At 35.0% G+C, this 25280-nt stretch overlaps 1 protein-coding gene across 1 annotated transcript in view; it reads left to right on the top strand.

The window, feature by feature from the left end:
• The window catches only part of LOC122790767 (protein mono-ADP-ribosyltransferase PARP14-like), a 1159206-nt gene that overhangs the window by 126428 nt on the left and 1007498 nt on the right, over nt 1-25280 (top strand). Inside the window, exon 5 of the mRNA XM_044058380.1 lies at nt 18728-18764. Coding sequence (XP_043914315.1) covers nt 18728-18764 — 37 coding nt within the window. The remainder of the gene's footprint in view (nt 1-18727; nt 18765-25280) is intronic.

The following is a 25280-nucleotide window of genomic DNA, read 5'->3' as shown; positions in this document are numbered from 1 at the left end:
TATTATTATTATTATTATTATTATTATTATTATTATTATTATTATTATTGTTATTACTATCTTTTAAGTGTGCCGATTTAAATTAAAAGCACACTCAAATTCCCTGATTATTTTCTTTGGCGACACTGTTTAATCTCTTCTGTTACAGATAGATGGACTGGATTTATATGCCTTTTAAAACCTTTTTAATGCTTTGAACATTTAGCTATTCTAGATTTCCAGCATAACTTATGCTATGTTTTCTAGGTACAATACTCTGATTTAATGTATTCCTTACATTTTCCCTTGAAAATGCTTCATCCACAGTCCTTATTTACTTCTGGATTTTGCTGACAAGGGGCCTCTGACTTGGTTAGGATCTATTTGTGGAGCTGCTGTTTTGCTGACAAGGGGCCTCTGACTTGGTAGGATCTATTTGTGGAGCTGCTGTTTTGCTGACAAGGGGCCTCTGACTTGGTAAGGATCTATTTGTGGAGCTGCTGTTTTGCTGACAAGGGGCCTCTGACTTGGAAGGATCTATTTGTGGAGCTGCTGTTTTGCTGACAAGGGGCCTCTGACTTGGTTCATTTTTAATTTCTCCTAGTTCCATTTTTTTAATAGTGGGTCACATGTTGTGTTTATTATTTTTTCATAACTGTCTCTCTCCATGGTACTGTCCTTGTGCAAATGATCTAATGGTAACTGTTTAGGAAATGCATCTTGCTGTGGCCTCCACTTATGCATGATAAAGTACCATGGACATCAGCAAGTCACACAACTGGACAATGAGACTTACTGGGCATCAGCAAGTCACACAACTGGACAATGAGACTTACTTTGGTATCGTGGGCATCAGCAAGTCACACAACTGGACAATGTGACTTACTTTGGTATCGTGGGCATCAGCAAGTCACACAACTGGACAATGAGACTTACTTTGGTATCGTGGGCATCAGCAAGTCACACAACTGGACAATGTGACTTACTTTGGTATCGTGGGCATCAGCGAGTCACACAACTGGACAATGAGACTTACTGGACATCAGCAAGTCACACAACTGGACAATGTGACTTACTTTGGTATTGTGGGCATCAGCGAGTCACACAACTGGACAATGAGACTTACTTTGGTATCGTGGGCATCAGCAAGTCACACAACTGGACAATGTGACCTACTTTGGTATCGTGGGCATCAGCTAGTCATGCAGCTGGACAATGAGACTTACTGGACATCAGCAAGTCACACAACTGGACAATGTGACTTACTTTGGTATCGTGGGCATCAGCAAGTCACACAACTGGACAATGTGACTTACTTTGGTATTGTGGGCATCAGCAAGTCACACAACTGGACAATGTGACTTACTTTGGTATTGTGGGCATCAGCAAGTCACACAACTGGACAATGTGACTTACTTTGGTATCGTGGGCATCAGCAAGTCACACAACTGGACAATGTGACTTACTTTGGTATCGTGGGCATCAGCAAGTCACACAACTGGACAATGTGACTTACTTTGGTATCGTGGGCATCAGCAAGTCACACAACTGGACAATGTGACTTACTTTGGTATCGTGGGCATCAGCAAGTCACACAACTGGACAATGAAACTTACTGGGCATCAGCAAGTCACACAACTGGACAATGTGACCTACTTTGGTATCGTGGGCATCAGCTAGTCATGCAGCTGGACAATGAGACTTACTTTGGTATCATGGGCATTAGCAAGTCACACAACTGGACAATGTGACTTACTTTGGTATCGCAGACATCAGCAAGTCACGCAACTGGACAATGTGACTTACTTTGGTACCATGAACATCAGCATGTCAGACAACTGGACAATGTTACTTACTTTGGTACCATGAACATCAGCATGTCAGACAACTGGACAATGTGACTTACTTTGTTAAGAATACATTGAAAAGTTCTCACAAAGATTTCCAGATACTGCAAACATTGTTTCAGTTACCCATATGCAAAACCATAGTCTATGTGTTCATAGGCAGTTAGCAGGCATGTGGTCAAGAAAACCACTGCGGAGCCTAGCCCAAGTTTAAAATTGCATCAGAGCGTTATCTTGTTATAAGACTTGTTCCAAGTTACACTGAAGGCAAATGGAGGTTGGATTCAAATCCTGTACTATACAAAGCAAAAAAAAAAAAAAAAAATTCAACAGTTTGTAGCCTTAATCCTCTGTGCTATCAGACTAAAACAAATCCACTATGCTTCTCATAATGCCATCAGTTGAATTCAAACCAAGGTTTCTGCAGCCATGATGGAAAGTATTAAGCACTGCATAATTATGGCGAGCCACTCACACAGTTACATGTCTGGGCAGTGGACAGACTGTGTGCTTCCTTTTCTGCTACCTACAGGTTTGTTATTAGACATCATCAGCTGAGGTCGTAAGTCCTATGCAGCATTACTTATTTATATATTTACTTATTTGTCTTTGTTGACCAGGAAAAGATCTACTGGGTAAAACCCATTTTCACAGAAGCCTGCAGAGAAAAGCTCCACATTTAAGTTACACATGCTCTATATTTATAATTGCAGGTTAACACATTTTTACATGAGCTTTTTTACATGATTTTTAAATATTTTAAGCATTTCTTACATAAACATGACAGTTTAACCTAAAAATCAAAAGAACAATTAACAAATTGGCTAACTATTGAATAGAGAAATAGCATACAATAACAGTTAATGTATTTGTAGCATGATGGCTGCAGGGGAAAGTTCAAGCTGGATTGCTTTTGAGTTTAGAAATAATTTACAGACAGACAAGTAGAATGAAGCTTAAAACTTCTAACAAAAATAATTTAATGTGAAAATACAATAGATGAATCATTTTCCCTGCCTTGTAACTTATATATTTCCTAGCAGCATGCAGTGGTGGATCATACCTACCAAAATATCAATAATTTATCCAGCCATTAATGACTACATGGTTTGGTCTACCACCTGGCAGGTGTACATATGTGCACTATCATGGTGGTAGGTACTGATGCTTGTGGTCTATGACACTCCTGTACTGGCCCAGTAATCAAGGAGCCTGAATCCTCACCACTGGCAATAGTGAGGGATATGCACAATGGGAGGATGACAAGTGCACACACACACAGTAAAGTACAATTTCCCGTAAGAGCACACAGAGACCACAGTCAGTTTGGGGCTGATATCTCCCTCTCTCTAGAGATCTCCAATAAGATTCCCCACTGGCACAGCTATAGGGTTAAGATCTCATCTGAGGGGTCAAGCCAAGACCTCCAGCACCCTCTCTGTCCAACCAGTGCTTCATGGTCCTGCCCAAGTAGCTGACACACACACACTTTGAGATTTGATTTATATACAAACACACACACACACACACACACACACACACACACACACACACACACACACACACACACACACACACACCTGGGGAAGGCTGGCACAAGTTTACTAGCTATGTCCCTTTCTGCCCAGACTATAAGGTAGTTATCACTGCCTCCAACCCATCCTTATCAGCAACTTAATGGCCCTTACCAAAGGGTGACCAATCCTACTGCATAATGTTATTATTATCCAAATTATAAATTACCAAGACTTGCAAGGCTATTTATGAGTGGCTTGTAAAGTGTCACCAAATACATATGCAAGTACTCTAAGAGCTTAAACATGTCTCACAAATATCAGCCACAAAAATAGGTTAAATATATTTAATAACAAATAATAAAAGAACAAGACAATACTCAATCAACACAGTAACTGCAGAGTTCAGAATCACAGGAAATATTTTAAAAACAACATTGCAGGACAGTCTCAAATAAATACAGAAAACATCTAAACTAATCTTTACTATATTTCTATTGGGTCTATATTAGAACATTGAAGTTTCAGAACTTCGTATGTTCTAATATCGACCCCTAATAAGCGAAAGCTGAAAATAGTGAAGTTTCAGAAAACCAAATTCTTTCCTAGGGAAAGAATTCATTTTTCCATTCTTGTTGCTTCGCTATTTTCAGCTCTGTGGTGGAAAGTTACGGGTCGGGTTCAGGTAAGTGTGCGATTGTGTGGATGTGAGGGTTAGGGCAGGTTAGGTGAGTTAGGGTTAAGGCGCGGGTCAGGTAAGTATGCGAATGTGTGGACTTGAGGGTTAGGGTGGGTTAGGTGAGTTAGGGTTAGGGCGTGGGTGAGGTGTATGTGCGATAATGACGGACCTTAGATTTAGGGTTTGGGTTAAGGTAAGTGGATTGATAGTGGTGTATGTACAGTTTAGTGTAGGTTTAGATGTAAGATTTTAGGTCTATGTGTGTGGATTGCTGTTTGTTTAGTGTGTTTGTGTTGTGTGTATGTGTTTTGGAACAGCACATTTTTTCCCTAGGAAAAAATTTGCTGTTCTGAATTTTCGATGTTATCAGTTTTCAGTTACTAGGGGTTGATATTAGAACATTCAAAGTTCTGAAACTTCGATGTTCTAATATAGACCCTTTCTATCTATATCTAAGAGACACTATGGCCTCTCAATTTACTTACAGAGCAAGGCAAATGAAAATGAGTAGATGTTCTTGCTAGGTCCAAGACAAAACATAAAATGCAAAGTTTCTCTCTGAGAGAGATCATAAATTAATATCAAACATTACTGCTGGGTCAACTTGGATGACATCACATTTTGCCCCCTGCCTTCTGTTCCCAGGCTAACAAAAACTAATATATCTGTGTTAAAAATACACATCTCTCAGATGTTTATTGAGAACTGGAAGTCATAAAACAATTAAACCCTTTTACATTTTAGACCTAGTAATTACTTCTCTCCAAGACAATAGGAAAACCTCTAGCTCTAGACATTGTGTCTACTTCACTGAAACTGAGAGATAACACAATCGTAAAACAGTTTAATTTTAACTTATTTTCTTGAAGTTTTGTAAGTTAACTATATATGTTCCAGCTTCTACTATTAAAATATACATTTGCACAGGTATGTAGTTTATATACATTCCTGTTCTTTTCCAGTAGGGTACACTGTGGACACATCCTTGAAGCTCAGTACTGTACAAACCCTGTTCAACACGCACTTCTATTCAGTAGTTTAATATCCACATAACATATAGTTCTCTTACATTTGTAAGACAAGCATATGAATCATATTAATATTCACAAATGACATATGATTATTTACAAAATTTCAGATAGCTGGGCTGACAGTGTCACATGGTCATTTAGCTATTACTATGCACTGGAGAACTAATATTGCACTATCACTTGTAGCTGGCACACCAGTATGTACCTGTGTCAGCACAAACATGCAGTCTGTGACTAAGTCCTACAGGCACACTTGTCTTCGAAAAGCCTCTGTGGCAGAACATTGCAGGTATAGGCATACCTCTTATCCTGTGAAAAGCATCTGTGGCAGATAATTGCAGGTATAGGCACACCTGTCATCCTGCAAAACGCCTCTGTGGCAGAGAACTGCAGGTATAGGCACACCTGTCATCCTGCAAAAATCATCTGTAGCAGAACACTGCAGGTATAGTCACACCTGTCATCCTGCAAAAAGCCTCTGTGGCAGAATACTGCAGGTATAGGCACACCTGTCATCCTGCAAAAACCTCTGCAGCAGAACAGTGCAGGTATATGCACACCTGTCATCCTGCGAAAAGCCTATGTGGCAGAACACTACAGATATAGTCACACCTGTCATCTTGTGAAAATTCTCTGTGGCAGAACAGTACAGGTGATTTGATCATCAATACAATCCACCATGAAGTTTACAAAGCTGTTTAATATCCTGATTGCTGAGGCCAAAGATATTCCCAGAATGTTGCCACTTTTCCTTTCAATGATACCTTAAACCACATTCTTCAGTACTATGTATACCTTGATTTGTAACTGGCTAGGCCATCGATGATTAGGTGATGGTCACTGTTGATGTGACACCCGACCCCATGTACAAAATGGGTTAAAGAAGGTTGATGCCAATGTCAATTTTCATGTAGGTACAGGCTCTGTTGATGCTGGCAAGTCCTGCAGTCTATCTTGATTTATTTTATATCTATCAGGTACCCCTAGGCTGCAAGACCCTGTGCATTGCTTGGTGCTTAATGCACCTTTTGTAGCATGTCATCAATCTGTTGCCATGTTGCTCAAGCTGACCTGCTGCTCTTCAATTTGCTCTGTTATATAGTAAGACTGCAATAAAATCATTAGCAATCATTCTATATTCTGCTATTATGAAACTAGGAATAGCAATAATATATCCTGAAATATTACGCATTCCCAACCTAATCAGATATCCTTTAATTGCAGCTATGCAACACTCACATCCTTCTTTTAGTAACATGAGCTACTAAATCAACCCTAGTAGCATGTCTCAGATAATGCCGATCTCCTTTGCCAATATGGTAGCTCTTTTTTTCTGTTACCATGATTATTGCTAACATGTTGTTACACTCAGCACAGCTGTTTTCCTTAATTCCACACTTCGTTTATCTTGAACGTAACTAAATAACTGAGGCAGACACACAGAGGCTATTAAGGTTTACAACCCTAGAACTTCAGATTTAGCATGACTTTAAATGGAATTTAAAGAAGGGAAAGATTTGTGTCAGGAAATTAAAATAAATGATACCAACTAATATTTAATATAACATTTAATATGAAACATAATGCCATTCAAATGAAAAATGTGCTGTGAAGGATATACGGTGGGAAATATTATTATGTTAAAGGTTCAGAAACACTGTTCCCTTATAAAAAAATGTTTAAACATTAAGCTAGATGAAAATAAAGCAAAGTATGAACCTTTAAAAACAAAACAGACCTATTTTGTTTTCTGTAACTTTCTTTTGGCTGCACGTTTGCAACCGATGTAACCTGTCAAACATGCTTGCCAGATAAAGGTGTCTCTTCTTACCTTCAAGTGAAATGTACACCTACGTACTTAACTCCAGAGCCCTGCCTGGCAATTATCAACAAACATACCTAACAAGGGCAGAGATAAATATGCCACACCATAATGGTTACAATTCCAGTTAAATGGCAGAAAAAATAAAAAGACAAAGAATTTCTCCTTAACGGTTTCCAGAGTGGTATATTATGCTTTGTGTCAACACTGCAGTTAACACATGCAGAAAAAAATTAGCTTTGTAGTGCAAATGCTTATACTGTTCAGCAGTCCAAACAATGCTTAACACCAGCTTATTGTCTGATCTCAAAATGACAATGTCCCACTCAGGTCATGAGGGAATGTGATTCGATCTGAACAAAACAACATTTTTTTTCTTTTTATAAACACCTTTATTAAATTTACAGCATTTAAACAATGACATGGGTACATGTTCACTTATAGAAAAGAATCACTGTGCACCTTTTTTCATGAGTTGCATGCATTATGCATATATGTTTTATTTTTTAGAAATTTTAGCATTTACTCCAACAATACGTTTTTTCAAATTCTGCCTTTTCTTAAACTTCACTTCCCACAGATTCCATTTATTTCTATGTAATTTGTCCCTTCTCTTTTAAGATCCCATCTCCAATTCTTTTATCTCCTTTAAGATATTAAAGTTATGCAAGTATTTGCCTTTTTGGCAGCTAATAGCAATGAATTTAGCAAGGCCTTACTATAACTAGACAGTTCATATCCTATATAATAATGTATCCCAGCTCAAATCATTTGTTCACCAACATTTCTATGTACTCTGTAGAGAATTTTTAAAATCTGCCAACTAATTATATTCTCCAAAAAAACATGTTTCCAATTTCCTCTCTTTCCCCTCACACCACTGGCAACTACTATCTACCTAAGAAAAAAATGTTTGAAGTCTGCTTGGGGTATAAAATGCCTATGCAGACATTTCTGTGCAAAAATGCTAAACCTTGTGGAGTTTGTTGCATACGTGTAAGCCACACAAATGTCATCTCGCTGTTGTTTTGTATATTGCCCTTTTGCATTATTTCTTGCAATATTTTCTAACTTTTTCTGCTTCTTGTAGTTATCATGTAGTATACTATATGCCCTACTAATTAAGTCTTTTTAACAGCAGCTTCTGTTCTAGACTTAAATAAAAACTCAACCCAATCTGCTCTTTTAATTAGCTCTTCCCTATCCCTTTGTCTTTGCCTATACTCTGTTAACCATCCCTGGTAGGAGAGGCAGTTTATAACCCGCTGTCTAAACTTCAGCCTCATCCACTCCATTACATTTTTCTTCATACTTATTTGCTCCCAACGCATTGGTTCCTTTGTTAAAGTTTTAATACATCCTATTTCTTCTTGCCCATTTTCTATGCCCCTACTTACAGTCATGCCTATTAGTAAACTTCCCTTTCTTCATTTCTTTGTTGGAAACAGAACAGACAACTTTAATTGCTTGTAGCTATACCTTTTGCAAACCTCTGTTTGCATGTTCTCAACACTTGTGACCTATCAGACATACTTGCCGTGATGTAGCAGATGAGTTTGTACACCTTCAAATAAGATGCAAACCCATTAATATAATTTAGGAACTCTGACATGCAATTAACAAAAGCATATTTACCTCTACTATGGTGATCTATCTATCGAGCTATGTATATGTATATGTGTGTATATATATATATATATATATATATATATATATTTATATGTAAAATAAATACACACACACACACACACACACACACACACACACACACACACACACACACTATGCCTCTATGGCTACTACTCCAAATAAAATGATTCCACCATGCATTGTTAAACACCAAAACCATGACAAGCCACATCACTGAAAACCCAGGGCATCACTGCCTAAGCACACCTAGAAATCTCATGGACAATGATTTCCTATGGAAAACAATGCTCAGCATTCTGCTCCTGTCTTCTGCCTTGATGATTCATACTTTGTCACCTGTACTTTGCACAATTAAAATACAGTAAAAATAAGAAAAAAAAGCAAAAATAATTCCCTTTACAAATACACAGAGCAGTACATTGTATGAGTAATACTGTCAGTTGTAAACAGCAACTCCTGCAAACACCTGTGTGTACAAATACTCAGAAAGTGCCGAAACACACAAAGATGGGCCAGTCACCAAACATGGTATGAAATCACTCCCAGCAAGAGAAAGTTATATCAAAATACAAATAACTTATTATTCTCAGTTTACTGCTTTCATCCCATTACCATGGGACTTAGTACATATGAAATCCCATCCAACCAAAAAAACTCTTCAGTATGCCAAAGAATGTCTTAATTCTAGTGATTACTTCTGCATACAGTAACTATGGAAAGAAGGCACAAGAGGATTCAATGTGCTCTTACTTATTTCTTTAATGCTAGCCTGTAGTAAATTCTTTAAAAGCTAGCATAGTTAATAGCATTATTTATTTTGGCTATACTTTGGGATTTTTTCCTTTCTTAACAGTGTTTGCAGTTCAGTATTTCAATCAGAAATAGCTTAAGAATTTTGTAACCTAAGCATCTACACAGAATTTTTTGTCTTAGGGATTTTGTGAAACATATGCCAGATAGGTAGGTAAGAAATATTGCATATTCTCAAATGCATACCTTTCTAGATTTCATATAAACTGGTAAGGACTTGTGTTAGAAAATATATGTGCTTTAGCTGCAGTTAAACCATATTCCAATTAACTGATAAAATCTAAGACAGGAGAGTGTGTCTTGATACTAATGTCCTTCATAAAGACAGTGGACAGATGCTACTATGCTTTGATCTGCTCCACCGCCAACCATTAAAATTAACTTGAATCTGAAAAAAATCTAATTTGATGGCCCCAAGGATATTGTCTCTCAAGTCATATCAGTGATATTAACAGATTAAAGTATATATGAACCTCTGAACCGTTGCCAAGTACAGCCTGTCTACAACACATACAGGAAATGTACACTGTTGCCTTTGGGTGGTGGTTTACACTATCCACACCAATGAACAGGCTTCACACTAAACATCCCACTTAGCACAGTCTGTGGCCTAGCTCACCAGGTTCCTTTCTCACAATTCACTTTGTTTCACTGCTTTCCAGTGCTCATCACACACAGTAATTGCACTTTGGATAAAGTGCCTCAGATACACACACACACACACACACACACACACACACACACACACACACACACACACACACACACACACACACTACTTTCCAAGGAGGTCTGGTAATATTATCCTGCACTAAAGCCCTTTGTCCTGGCTCAAGATAAGTACAACTAGCCAGATTTTCAGGCTGGTGACCTCCCAGTTACAGGTTCACTCTTGTTAATAAACTATATAATTAAAAAAACACAACAACTGGCAATGTGTCACAGATAATTCTGACTGATTAGAAGTGGATACCGGGAGTGTGCTATAATATCAAAATAAATACCTTCCTGTCAATTAAAAAAAGTAAACAGACAATAAACCACTTTCTTTTTAAAAGTGAATAAATAAAAAAAAGAAAAAATTTTCTTAAGAAATAGGAGTTAAGCAGTATATTTCACTGTTAAATATATGAAATATATGGTATTGCACCAGAAAACAAAAAATAATTGTTTTGAACAAATAGATTAAATGGAAAAAAAAGAAGAAAAATCTGTTGACAGATATATGTTTGTAGGTATTCTTTATTGAAAAAAAATACTGAGTCTTAAGCTAAAATGTCTGAAATTCCAGGCAGAAACAAACTGCAGAAAGCAAAACCCAAAGGTATGCATTTCATTGATTCCATGGTAGCTCTGTCTTCTTTCTCTTTATTTTTTTCAGATTTTTGTTCATTTAGCTAGGTGGCTTATATATTTTGTTTATACAAAAATGCGTGAAGTGAAGCAGAGTTTGACATTTAAAGCTAATGAGTTTGCATAACTGCTGTTGCCTCATTATTTCCTTAATGGCTCTTCAAACTGCTCTTTTATACACTTCAGCTATCATCCTCAGAAATAGTCATGGCTCTTACAAGCACAGGCAAAATAATTCTATTTTCATAGCTTGTGTTTAATTACAACTTCAGTTACAAACTTTATATACATTTCACAAAACAACATTCCAAAGTTCACACATATTTCAAGCCATGAAAAGCACACATTGCAGATGTGTACTGCATATAAAAATGTTGCACGTTCTCACGTCTTCGTGACAATGAAAGACGCACATATAATAGATTAAAACATAAGTTTTTAGATTACCTGCTACAAGTGTTACAAGGTTTAATTGCAGCACACGTGTTACATTTTGACTCAGAAAACTGTGCCATGTTTATTCTCAGGCATGAGAATGTGAACTTATTAAAACAGGCAAGAGAAGAGGACACAGTACCAACCATGTCTATCACACAACATAGCCGTACCTTATGCATCTACCTTTCCATGTACCCTCTTATTCCTATCTTCTTGTAAATACTTGATTCTGCCAACAGAAGAAGACTTGCTAAGAAAACTGTTTCACAAGAACCTTAAATTTAAACATGCTGTTCAAAGGAAACAGCTCATACAAACAGACTGACTTTGTAGTTACAAGCATTTTTAATTCACCATTACACCTGGCTCTCAAAGCATTTAAAGATTGTTGTAAAAAGGACATTAAATTTGCTTTATCGAAAAGAAGTAGTAAAAAATATTACAATTTAGTTTCAATAGAAAGAAAATGTTTACAAGATCTGTCTAATGATAAAAAACATTACTGTTATGAAAGCAGAGAAAGGAAGGTCTATGGTTATTATGAATAGTAATGATTATGAAGAAAGAATGTGATTTATTAGGAGATAGTAGTTTTTATGCGAAAGTAAACAAAAGTACTATCACAGTGGGTTAGAGATATATTGATCCTTGGTTACAAGATAGTTTCATTGAGGGTATTATTTCAGATAAAAAGTATCAATAGTTTTACACTCCTAAACAAACATAGGCAATTTTTTTGGAATATCAAAAATTCATAAAGACATTGATCAACCTCTTTTTAGACCAATAGTTTATTCTCCTGCATCTAACTTAGAGGCAGTGTTAAAGTTCATAGACAGAGCTCAATTTAAAATAGGGGAAAACAAAACAATGTTTTTTGTACAGGATTCTTTTGATTTTTTTGCAAAAGTAAAAATGTACATTTTGGTCACACTTGATGTTCAGTCTTTATATACTGTTATACCACATGATAGATGAATGGAATGGGTGACCTTTATGTTAAACAAAAGCACAGAATATACAGCGAGAGAACTTTGGTTCCTCACTGGGTGTATTGATTATGTGCTAAACAATTTAGTTCATTTTAAAATCAGCCATTTTCAGCAAAAAGGGGTGCAATGATGGGTGCACAGGTGGCACCAAATTATGCAGATTTAGTGATGGCCTTTGGGGAAACTCAACTGTTGGATAAGATTTCAGGATATGATAACATTAGTGTGTACATTCATTTTACTGATGATATTTTTTTTCATTTGGCAGTAGAGTGAACAGAAATTAGTGGATTTTATAGCAGAAAATGTCTGTTTTAGGATTCCTTAGCCAAAAAGATTTTTTTTAAATAATTTTTTAGATGTTGATATATACAAAAGAAAGGAAGGACATATTGGAATTTTTAGTACAATTAGTTTTAAAAATTGCAGGTAGCATTGTGATTTTGCACTAGCGTATTATGCATCCCACATGTTTGAAACATAATATACCTAGAGGAAAGTGTATTAAAATGAAACATCTTACAATGAATTTGGAAAAGCTAGGTATTTCTTACTATCTTTACATGCTAGATTTACAAAATGGGGATATCCAGAAAGAACAATAGAAAGCAATGGCAAAAAAATGCCCGAACATGAGTTGAGTGAAGGCAAGGACTGGACTACTTCCATGCCGTTGGTTTATTCCTTAGACAGTAATGAAATAAAAATGTCATTAATAATAATTGAAGAATTCTGTCTGCCAGGGAAGAAGTAATTAAATGGGAGGGAAGTAAAAGTGTGTTTATCAACAAAAAGGAAGAAACATAAAAACGTATTATAAGGAAGTACTAACAAGTGTTTCAAATAAAACAGGCACATTTAAGCACCTTGATTGTTCTTTGTGTAAATACATATTTGAAAGTCCTTATTTGCATTTTATTAGTAGTAACAAGATTTGTGGCATTCCAAACCAGGTTTATGGACAAAGTGTTTAAGATATGAAGCATTGACGGAGCTAATAAAGTGTGTGTCTGAACATCATTGTGCATTTAAAACAAAAAAATATGAAAATACTTTAGGTAAACACTCAGGAGAATATTTGGGTTTCAAGAAACTTTTATTTTATGTAAGTTTTTATTTTATGTTATAGATCATGTCCCCATAGTATGGAGACAGGGAAAGTGAACTTAAGTATATAGAGATTAAACGGCAAATATTGTTGAATGCCAGTATTTTTCCTGGATTAAATGCTATGGTGGATTCTAAACTTGTTCCAAAAGAATAGGAGATTTAATAAATGCAAATGATAAATTATAAAAAAGTACTTATATTTATAAACATATTTTAGCAATGTATTGTTTGTAAGAAAGTCATGTGATGCATCATGTGACTATAATTTAGGTCTACATGAGATATTTTCTATGGATTTATTCTGAAGTAGACTATTGTTTTGGTCAAAAGTGGCAAATTAAATAAGATGGAACATTTAATTTGTGCCATTCATCCTTCACTGTTGGTTTCCAGTGTTATTGTTGAGTTTGTTAATTAGTTCAGTTATCAGTCCAGCTATAAGAAGCAGTTTATATTGGTTTGGTGTTGTGTAACAGTAGAATATTGAGAGTTCTGTTAAGTCTCTTTACATGTTGCAGCTAGTGCTTTGCAGCTGCCTTCACTTAATGTCTGCTTTTAATACAAACTGCCCCACAACAATTGTAATGTATCCAAAGTTCCAGGATTTCTTCCAGCAGCTTGTTCCATTTCCCCTCACCCTATAGAAAGTATTTTCTTGGATATATTCTGGACTTAATGCCATCTATTTATCCTGCTCACACACTGGAGAGCTGATTACAGAGTGATGCACATACTCCGAAAAGATTAAATCCACACAACAAGCAGCATCAGTAAAGTTTTGTCCCAGAATACAATAAATCAAACGGAGGTATTTCACCACAGCAAAACTGGTGCCGTGCATCTTATTCAGTAAGGAAGAGTGGTGTACGCTACTCACTCTGTGCTTTAGGCCATAGTTTGCCATTGTCTTGTCCATATCTTTTTTCCAATATTCCAGTGTCCTCACTATGCATGCATATCATGTCTCCCCTTTCTGTTCTAAATTTTCTATGCAGTGTGTACTCCCTCTTCATGTAACAGCTAATCAGTTTCCCTTTATGGTTTTCATTGCCCTTTTTTCATAAGTTACCTCTTCCTAAGCAGTCTCAAAAACTAAACACAGTTTGCCATATACATCACTAACCAAGTTCTAAACAATGGAGTTATGAAATCAGCATCTCTATACTCCACTTCCTGAACTATGTACCTTAACTGGTGATTTGTTTATTTTAGGTGTGAATCATTCTCTCTGGCCACCAGCACCTTACCATGCATATTACATTTTAAATATAGAACTATTGTAACCAGAGCTTCATAATGTTACATTTACCCACATCACAACTCCAGTTGCTCAATCTTATTCATCAAATCCACACTCAGACTATATTTCCCATTACTTATACTTCTCCCAGTCGTGATGACATTGATGAAAAAAATATGTATATTCACAGTCCTAATGATGATATCTGACACAAATCCAACAGAAATGGAAAAGAGATCTGAGGAGGTTCCTTATACTAGCAATGGGCCAGCACGAGCAGAATGAAAGGGCAGGTAAAACAACATTCTGGGGTATATTCTCAGGGAGAGAGAGGAAGAGAGAGTCTACAAGCAAACAAGTAATGCATCTGCTTAATTAAGCCCTTGTTATATCCTGAGATCCTGAGGACTGTGTGTAGTTCAGAATGCCAAACAAGGAAAGGAACATCAGACTTCTGGATGTAGAACACAGGAAAGGCCGTGAAAGGGTACATGGCTATAACTAGACCCTAGAGGAGCTGAAGCCATTCTCACTAGATGGCAGATGAGATACAGGAGCATGATATCAGTGTACATAATTATGTCTGGGAGACATAATGGGTCATCCTGAACAGAAAGGCCAGAGGAGGCAAGAGGGGTCACTGGAAGCAGATTGTACAGACTAACTACTCCACGTTCTGCAAAAGTGTTTCTTTATGCAGAGATTTGTGGAATAGATTACTAGAATGAGTGATGGAGAGAGAACCCATAACAGCAACATTCAAGAGGATTCAATAAGGGCATGGGACAAAAGGAGAAAGGTAAGAGAGTAGAGATGGACAGAGGAGAGACAAACTATTAAATGCACTTAAGGGACAAATTAAGAGAGACTTTCTGATACATTCTGCCATCAGGCAAAATTATAATGTATTATAACATAACATTAAAAAGGGGGAATGAAAAGAAGGACTTTAGTTGCATACAAAGTTTAGCATGTTGCCTTCAGGTAAAACAGACTTTTTTAGAACAAGGCTGCTGTTAAATTTAAGCATATGGAAATAGTAAAAGAACACGACAAATCACCCGACCATGTTCAAAGTTACATTACTAACTTAAAAATCAAAAATTACATGACCAAAGTAAAAAGGCTGCACATATCAGATCTGGTTTAAAACATACTTTACATGTGGTCTCATTTAGGCTAGGTACTCTAGAATAGTCGCCATCTCATCTCAGTTATTTCTCTGCTGTTTAAAATTGTCCTTCTCTAAGGTCATTTAGTTCTTAATCTACTCCATAAAAGTATTTTTTTATATAATTATTGCAAATGATTGTATATTTAAATAAATTGCTTCTAGAATTCTTTGTTTTGATTGCATACAAATTTTCTACTATCCTCTGTGAAATCATCCTAGGGGTCATACCTACATAAAAGAAATCACAAAATGAATATTTGGCAATGTAAATCATACCTTCAGAATTACATTTGCAATGCACATCCAGGACAATAACCCTGGACAACTATTATAAATCAAGGTATGATCATTCCAAAATATGCCTGCATGATATACATTATCCACATTTAAAAGTATAGTTAGCTTTTTTAGCCAATAAACTGGGGACAAACATAGTAGGTCTCTCAAGCAGACCCTTGCTTTTAATTCTGCAAGCTGTTTATACATAAAATATTTTTTTTTTATCAATGATATTGGAAAATTCTTGATTTGAAAGTACGGTCTTCTAACTAGATGTTAATATGTCTTTAACCTGTTTGTCCCACGCATTTTGATATTGATATTTTTAGGTACTCTCTTCTGTATGATGGTTGAAAATTGTAAGCTACATTTACCCAACACTGTATATATGCTATATTTGTCAAAAATATTGTTTGTAATCTATACCAAAAGTTGGATAATAAACTCATGGTCACACTTAAACATCATTCTCTATTGTCAACCATGAAGCTCTAATAATTTGTCCCAGAGGATATTCTTTTTCATAAACAGTGGATGGTTGTTTTCATAATATAGATAACTATTTTTAAATGTTGATTTTCAAAATATCCTGCTGTAAAACTCTTTTTTTTGACCAAATCCATTAGTAAACACATTTCTAAAAAAGTTTACCCATAAACCACAGTCACTAAGGACAAGCATTAAAATGATATACTTTACAGTTAACATAATGGGCTCATAGTGTGATCCTTTCCAGATAAAAAAAAATGGTTGTTCACAAATCTTTTATCCAAAAACACTTTTTCAAAGTATATCATATTGGATTAAACTACAGTGTCCCTCAGACCTAAAATTAAGTTGGCAAAAGTGGGTGCTGCTTTCACACTCGTCACCACAGCCATTTGATGGTAGAAGTTTGTATTAAAATTCAAAATGTTGTTCTCTAGTAACAATTCAATTAAAATGCATAAAGTGTTAATATATGTAGTGGGCATTTCAATTAATCATGTTAAATAAATGCTGATGAATTCTACACCTATTTATTGAGGAATAGATCTAAGGAAAGAAATTATATCAACAGTAAATATATATCTGTCATCATCAACATCATCAGCCCCATCTTCCCACTTTTCTACCTGTGATCAGGGTATTGTGTCAACTGTCACCACCTCTCTCGATTCAGTGGCAGTCTCATACCATTGCGAACAATGATTCCTGACGGTCACAGGGCTTCTGCCATGTAATCCACCCCTCTTTTAAGCAGACATTTTTGTCTCCTCTTATCCACTTTCTGTCTCTCCTAAATCTTCTTCACCAAATTATCATGTGCTTTCTTGTACATGTGACTGAACTAAAATAATCAGTTCTACTTGACGTTTTCTACAATTGAGACTCTTCTGGCTATTGCTATGTCTCTGTCCCACGTCAGGCACTTCATCTCCATCACCTCAAGCTTCCTCACCTACTGTGCGTTTGCTGCCCATAGTTTTGTGCTATACACTAATACGAGTTACACGTCTCTTTTGCACACCGTACTTTCTAGCTTCTTTGTCATTCTTTTGGCACTTACTATCTCTGGCACTCTGCGCCATTTGGTTGTATTTTTACCTCATCATTTAGACATCCCTTTTCTTCAACCACCCCTGCCAGGTACTTGAAGATGCTATCCTGTTCTACTATTTTCCAGTTTTATCTCAAATTTCTGCTTCTTCTGATTTCCCCCACTTGCTGCCAGGGCAGTTGTATTGGTTGTACTTAGTTTCATCCCATGTGTCTTTCCTTTTGTAGTTAAATTCCCTATAACTTTTTTAAGTTACAGATGAGTGCACTATGTGATAATATGTAGGAGCTATTTGGATTGCACAGGACACTGTGCACCATGTGTTACTTCCTTTTTTAACTTCAATTAATCCCAGATTGTATTTTTATTCTATTTTAAGTATAGAGATATGAAAGGAAATGACACTGTTTTACTATATTTATTGTTCTAATTTCTGACAGTTTTTCTGATTGAAATAAATGTATAAATGTTTGGATTTAAACCATGATCCTTAGAAAATATCACTAGTACACCAATGATAATGAGCATCATCCATTATGTGATCTTAAACATTTTCATTAAAAGAACCTTATTCTTTCCTGTAGTTATATCCAACTCAAAGTAATGTTTTCACAGCAGTGAGGGTGAATATCATTTAAATATGTTTTAACTATTTTTGTATTATATCAGATATTTAGCAGCAGCACTTTTCATTGGGTATTCACTTGCTTTATCCAGTGGATTCTCATTTAACGATGAACCAGCAAGCCAGATTCAGCAAACAGGTATTAAATTACAACTTTTATAACTTCCCCAAAGGTTCTGCAAACTATGTGCTAACTATTATTTTAAGGGGAATTTAACACATTTTGCCTGTCTCTCTATTTTTAGTTCTCTGCTATTCATTTTTTAATTGGGCAAGTGAAGGTGTCCAACTGTGATTATTCACAGCCACAATTCAGGTCACAACAGGTGGAAAATACGAGATTCATGAACACTTTAGGATAGCCAGTCAACCATAATGTTTTTTAAAAGGTGAGAGGAGAGTATTCTATGAAAATCAATGCATACAAAAGGAAACAATATGAGTTTTATACACAAAGTAACCAGAGGTCAGGAATGAACCTCAAACCTTGATGCTATGAGGCAGAGATCTTAAATATTGAGCTACCATGCTGTCTGTTGTCATTGTTTTGAATGAGCCATCTTTTGTTTATTTTATTATATTTGCTTGCTTTAAATGAACACAAATGACTAATATATACAATTGTTCAATTATTTGTTTTTCAGGAAAACAGCTGGCCATCAATCAAACAAAGCCAATATGGTAAATATCGCATTTGCTTTACGAGCAAATATGTAATTTATTTCCTTTTAGCTGATGTGTTTAGTGAAGAATTTTCTTGTGAATGCAGTGTGTGTATTGATAACATTCCATGTTCTATCGCAAATGCACACATTTTTCCTTTTTTGCATGCAGGCAGTCAAAAGCAATCCTAGAGACAGACTTTCAGAACAAGTCCTATGTTGGATGACAAGGCTGATCATATGTATACTTAGGGCTAGATTACCTTGAGACAGTGTAAGATGACTGCCTTTGTAATGATTTCATTAGACTTGAGGCCAACTGTTCATAAATATTTTATAATCAGGAAATCACCATTTGATGATGAGTTGGTTGAGATACCAGGAGCACCAGCTGGACAGACATACAACAACCAAATATGTACTGAAGGTTTCCTGGAAAGGATTTTCAGTTGTGTCTGAATGTGATGAGTTCAACTCCCATCTGTGGAACAGCTTCTCCAGTATACTGGGAGAGGCCACTAGGACATGGAGTCTAAAAGGACCTTATTCAGTCTGGCAGTAGTAGAGGCAAGAAAAGTAGCTATGGCTAAATGGTGGTCAGTGTATGCCCTGATGGTAACCCAAGCACGTATAGCTGGGCATCAGCAATAAGGGAACCTCTCAAGTTAAAGAAATAGGCCTTCCATGCGATCCTGGAGGGGGGGCTCTGAATCTAATTGAAGGGTACCAAAAGTTCATGGATGCATCTGTTACATCATGGAGTAAAGGCATGGACATGGCAGGAACTTGGTGAGGCCATAGAGAATTACTTTTTGATGGCCTCAGATAGGTTTTGCTAAACTATCTGACAGTTTGGGGGTTTAGCAGACTTTCTAGGATTTATTTATTTATTTATTTATATTTTACTAATCAAGGTAGTTCAACTATGTAGACCCTATTGACAGAGGCAACAATGTTACAGATATGGATTTCAGGATGCATGCATTCATATAAACAATTACATGAATAGATTATTACCATCATGAAACTATGATGGTGCATGATCATTTATACAAACTAAAAGGAAAAGAACAAAATACTGGGGTACAAACTCCGCATTGCTCCCCTCAAGAAGAACTGATGAAATGTTCTGAGAGGGCATCTGTATAAAAGTGGGTAAATGTGGGGCAAACAATCAATCTATGCCTGACCTTTTGCTTGATATTTAATACAAACCAGACTGCATGCAGTCATATTGTGACCCCATTGCAGTCATTGCCTAATAAGATCAGTAAGAGATCCATAATAAAAGCACATGTATAATTGACCTGCATAGGGAACATAACCCCATAACCCAATGCTTTAATTATACAAGGAACATGTGAATGTATTCATCCTTTTCAAGCAATGTCACCCACAATTTCCCATAACCCCATCTAGACATCTCTATTATCATATACTTTTCTAATTCTATGTAGTGTCTTACAAAGCAAATAAAATGATTAGAAACTTCAGTTTCAGTCAAGACATCAGTTCGGAGTTGAACCATCAACTTCTATTTATATATTGGTGCAGTTCCAATAAAACTACATTCATTCCAAGGATGACTATTTAACTTTGATGTCAGTTTGTGTAAAAAGGTTACTAATAATTCAAAAGATTCAAATGTTACTTTAGAGAAATGTTCCAGACCTAACTGTATCAATGAACCCAACAGCTTTACTAAATTGTTCAAAGCAAAATAGTGATGAACAAATGTATCCATTTAGAAGCAATTTACACCAACAGTCTCATTCTCAACAAAATATTGTTCTCCATTCAAGTTTACACCACCATAGCCTCTGCTGCATAACTTTTTGGTGTTGTGTCAGTCTCCACTTAAATTTAGGTGTTAGTTGAAGCAAAACCCTCCTCTCTCGGTAGCATGTTAGTCTGACTGGGTTCTGCTGTGCATGATGAGTCCTCCAGGGACCCATGACACTCTACATGAATCCTCCAGAAACTCATAACACTCAACAGCATTAACATAGGAAACTGTTTTATATGTAGGTGGCCCTGGTTCACGCAGAAGTTGCAGCAACATTTCAGATGGCAAGCTAAAATCAAAAAGCATAGTTTCTTGTATGCCACCAGCATAAACATCTCTTGTAAATGAAACAGAATTGGTGACCTCCTGCAAAGCATCAGCTATGCCTTCCAACAAAGCTGCAGCAATTTCCATCATAGTAACACTGTAGTTATCCCTATCAAAAATAGTAGGGGTACTTTAAAGCATATTAATAAAACAATACCTTACTTTCTTTTCATGCAAACATATAATCCTAACGCCAACAAAAATGTATCTTATATCAGTATTTCACAGATATCAGCCCTTGACTTTTTTAATTTTTTAAACTCCACACTCCATGACCATGTGCACACACACACACACACACACACACACACACACACACACACACACACACACACACACACACACACACTCACTCACACACGCACGCACGCACACACACACACACACACACACACACACACACACACACACACACACACACACACACACACACACACACACACACACACACACACACACACACACACACACACACACACACACACACCACACACACACACACACACACACACACACACACACACACACACACACACACACACACACACTCACACACACACACACACACGCACACACACACACACACACACACACACACACACACACACACACACACACACACACACACACACACACACACACACACACACACACACACACACACACACACACACACACATTCACACTATTTCACAACCACATTCTTATTTTTTCTACAGTTTTCTTCATATCCCATTTATTATTAAATAACACTTCCTTTGCTCTTGATTGCCATATTTGAGACATTATTGCCATACACATTTTATATTTCCTGCCTACCATTTTCATGCTATAATGTCCAAAATAACCATAAAGCACATTCTCCATATTTACTTTTCATAATCCCTTAAAATCCTTCTGTTTTCTTATCACTTCTCTTACATTTTTAACTCTTTCATACTTTAAAAATTGCTCCATAGTTTCCATTTTATTATAGTCAATATGCTTTCTTTGGCCTGCAATGTTATACTTCATTTTCTTTTATGGGTATTTTTAACATCAGTTTCCATAAGAAATATTTTCCTTTATCCCATTTTAAAACATTTGTTTTTTTCTTTCTTTAATAGCTGTTTATTTTTTTTAAACTATCCCATGGATCTGCATAAAAAATTCCAACAATACTTTCTCATACCATATCTTCTTAGTCTGCTTAATATAGTTTATATTAATCTCCCATTCCATAATTCTTTTCACCCATTCTTTAACCTCCCTATTTTCCATAACCCTTATTCTTTTACTCTGATTTAGTCCATCAAAAAAATCTTTATTTCTTATTTATTAATTTAATGACAATTCTCTATTCATCTAGTTCTCTAAACTCAGAATCCATTGCAATGATAATGTCAAATATATAACTAAATGTTTTTCAAATTAAGTCCCACTTTGTCCTATTTATTACAAATAATTCCTCTTTTTATTGTATTCAACCTTGACCTCCAAAATATATAAAACAAGATTTGTGTTAGTTATTTATCAATTTCTGTTAGAAATACTACTACTGAACCTAAATAACCCAATTTTCCTAATACTACTGATGTTAAGTGTACTTTCATTTTGAAACTTTTCTAAAATTTATTCGGATTTTTTTTATTTCTTCCAATGTCCTTCTCCATTGTTCTTTTATATTTTCATAACCTTAAAATCTAATCCCAAGTATCTCAATTTCTTTTTCATTAAATTTTATGACAGCATTTTCAACCTTTCCACCAATGTTTTATTTTTTTATTGATCTTTATACCTACATTGCCAAACAATTGTTCCACTTTTTTATTACTTCTACTACCCAATAAATGTTTTAGTTATAATTACTAAATCGTCTGCATAATAATTTATGGTATGTATTTTTCTAAACATATATATATAGCCTTATCCTTTCCATTTACTATTTCTACTGTAATATTATTTATAATTAAAGCAAATAATACACTGCTTATTGGACATGTGTGTCTGACACCTTTTTTGTGTATAAATCTCCCTTATATTCCATCCATTTACATTACTCGGGTACAATTATTGTCATATCCAGTTCTAAATATACTAATATTTTTTATTCCATAATATCCCATAGGTGTTTCCTTTCTACATTACCATATGCCTTCTCCACATTATATCATATAATATTTACTTTATCCTTTTCTTGTAATATTATATATTATTTCCTTAATAATTATTAACATTTCATTTTACCTGTCTTTTTATATAATACTTGCCATATTATTGTGAATACTTTTCCCAAACTTGTTCTCATAAATATTTTATAATCACTGTTCATTAAAGTTATTGTTCTCCAATTATCTAATGATTCCTTATTCTGCTTTTCCATATTAACTTAATAGCTCTTCATGAATAACATCCTTAGCTAACTTTTCTTCCTTCCATTCATTAAATAATTCAAACATATTATTTTGTTCTTCAGTCATTTTATACCACTTGTAATGTAAACCATCTGGCCCTGGAACAGAATTTTCATTAACTTTCTTAATATCTCTTGCTTCTTCAACAGTTATTCAATTTATCAATAATTAATTTTCTCTCTCAATCAGACATTCTGCTTTTTATTTTCTTCTGTTATAAATTTTATTTTCTTTACATTTCTTACTTAAATACTTTATCCCTTTTTCTATATCTTTTTGACTTATTAATGTCTTCATATTATCCAACGTAATACTCTGTATCACCATATTTAGTTTATTAACTTTTTCACTTTTCTATCTTAACTTTAACCAATTTGTTTTCTCAAAATATTCTTTATCCTTTTTATTCTCTTTATATAAGTTATTTTTTCATCTCTACATGTACTCTTATTTATACCTACATCTTCCATCATTTCTTTCATAATCTTTCCATTTCTTTTCTTCTTCTAATTATCTGTTTTCTATTTCTATATGCACATTTTTATTTATTTGATATAATAACCACAAGTTGTCCAGCTAGTATGCAAAAACGTTATTGTCTTATGTTCTTTCCATATTTTTATTTTCTCTTCAAATGACTTTTTAATATTCAAATTTACCATTAAACTTTATCCATTAAATGTTTTTAGTCCTTTTCCTATTTTAGTTACTCTTTTGTTCTTTCTCACAACTGACCATATTTCCTCATGATCTGAAAATTCTGCCTTTATTTTTCATCTATTTCTTCTATCATATCTGAATACACAATGGATAAAATTATCTGATTAGACTTTTCTGGTAAAAAAATGTCAGTAAATAAATAATATATATCTCTGTCTGTGCTTTATTTCTTCTATGTGTAAAATAATATTGTTTCCTTTTTTCATTTGCCCTGCCATTATCACTTCTCTTAACTTTATTTTCCCATTTTGCTTTCTTACACTACAGTTAAAACCTCCTAATATCACAATGTCCATACTAACAACAGCATATTTTTTTATCATTTCAGATAACTTTTCCATTTGTTTTCTATCCATATAAGCATATACATTATAATTCTTATCAGTTTGCTTTTTATTTTAATTTGGTCATTTTAACCATCATTGCTATTCCAAAACACCTCTCAGCATCTATATTCCACAAGATGTTTCTCCACAATAGATAATCTAATTGTTTCTTCTTTTTCTTTTTTAACATTCCTCACATCATTTGAGCATGCAACATCTGTTTTCTTTCTTTCACTCCGTTGATAAACACTCAACCTCTTTGCATCAACTACATTGTTTACATTTACTGATATATTCACATTAGCTGTTATGTTGTTTTCTTTCCTTTAACATTTTATCATATACTTTTTCCCTATCTTTCACTATACTTCTATAGAATTTCCTGCTTTAACTGTTCCATTTTTATTCAGCATTTTAATCACTTTCTTCATCATGCCTATTTTGCGTCTCCTTCTTATAAACAAACATATTTGTTTATTTTGTATTTCCCCTATATTTTGCTCACCCTCACGCTCCTCTTCAACACAAATCACTTAAAATGTTCTTCTTCTCTTACTTCTTCAATAATACTTTCATCTATCTCAACTATATCTTCTTGCATGTTTTCAGTTCTACTTTCATAATTTATACATTTATTACAACCCATCCAAAGTGTATTTGTTTCTTACATTTATAACAAACTGCAATATAGTTCTTTGCAATATGACCTCTTTCCTCACATTACAAAGTCTTTCTTCACACTGTTTGATTAAATGCAAGTCATACCCTTCATATAACATGTTTTTGGTTGCTCTAAATATCTCAAAACACCTTTAGTTCCTTCTACATTTACAACACTTGGTATATGTTTTCATTTTTAATTTTCACTTGTTAAACTAGCCACACAATTCCACCCTTCAGTCAACACGCCCCTTTCATCTTTTATTTTCCAAGTCATTAGCAGTCTCACATTTTATCTTTAGAAAATCCTGAACATCTTAATT

This window comes from Protopterus annectens, chromosome 16.part0 (assembly GCF_019279795.1).
Source record: "Protopterus annectens isolate FY-2018-M chromosome 16.part0, PAN1.0, whole genome shotgun sequence".
Lineage (NCBI taxonomy): Eukaryota > Metazoa > Chordata > Ceratodontiformes > Protopteridae > Protopterus > Protopterus annectens.
This window is presented reverse-complemented; position numbering and strand designations above follow the sequence as displayed.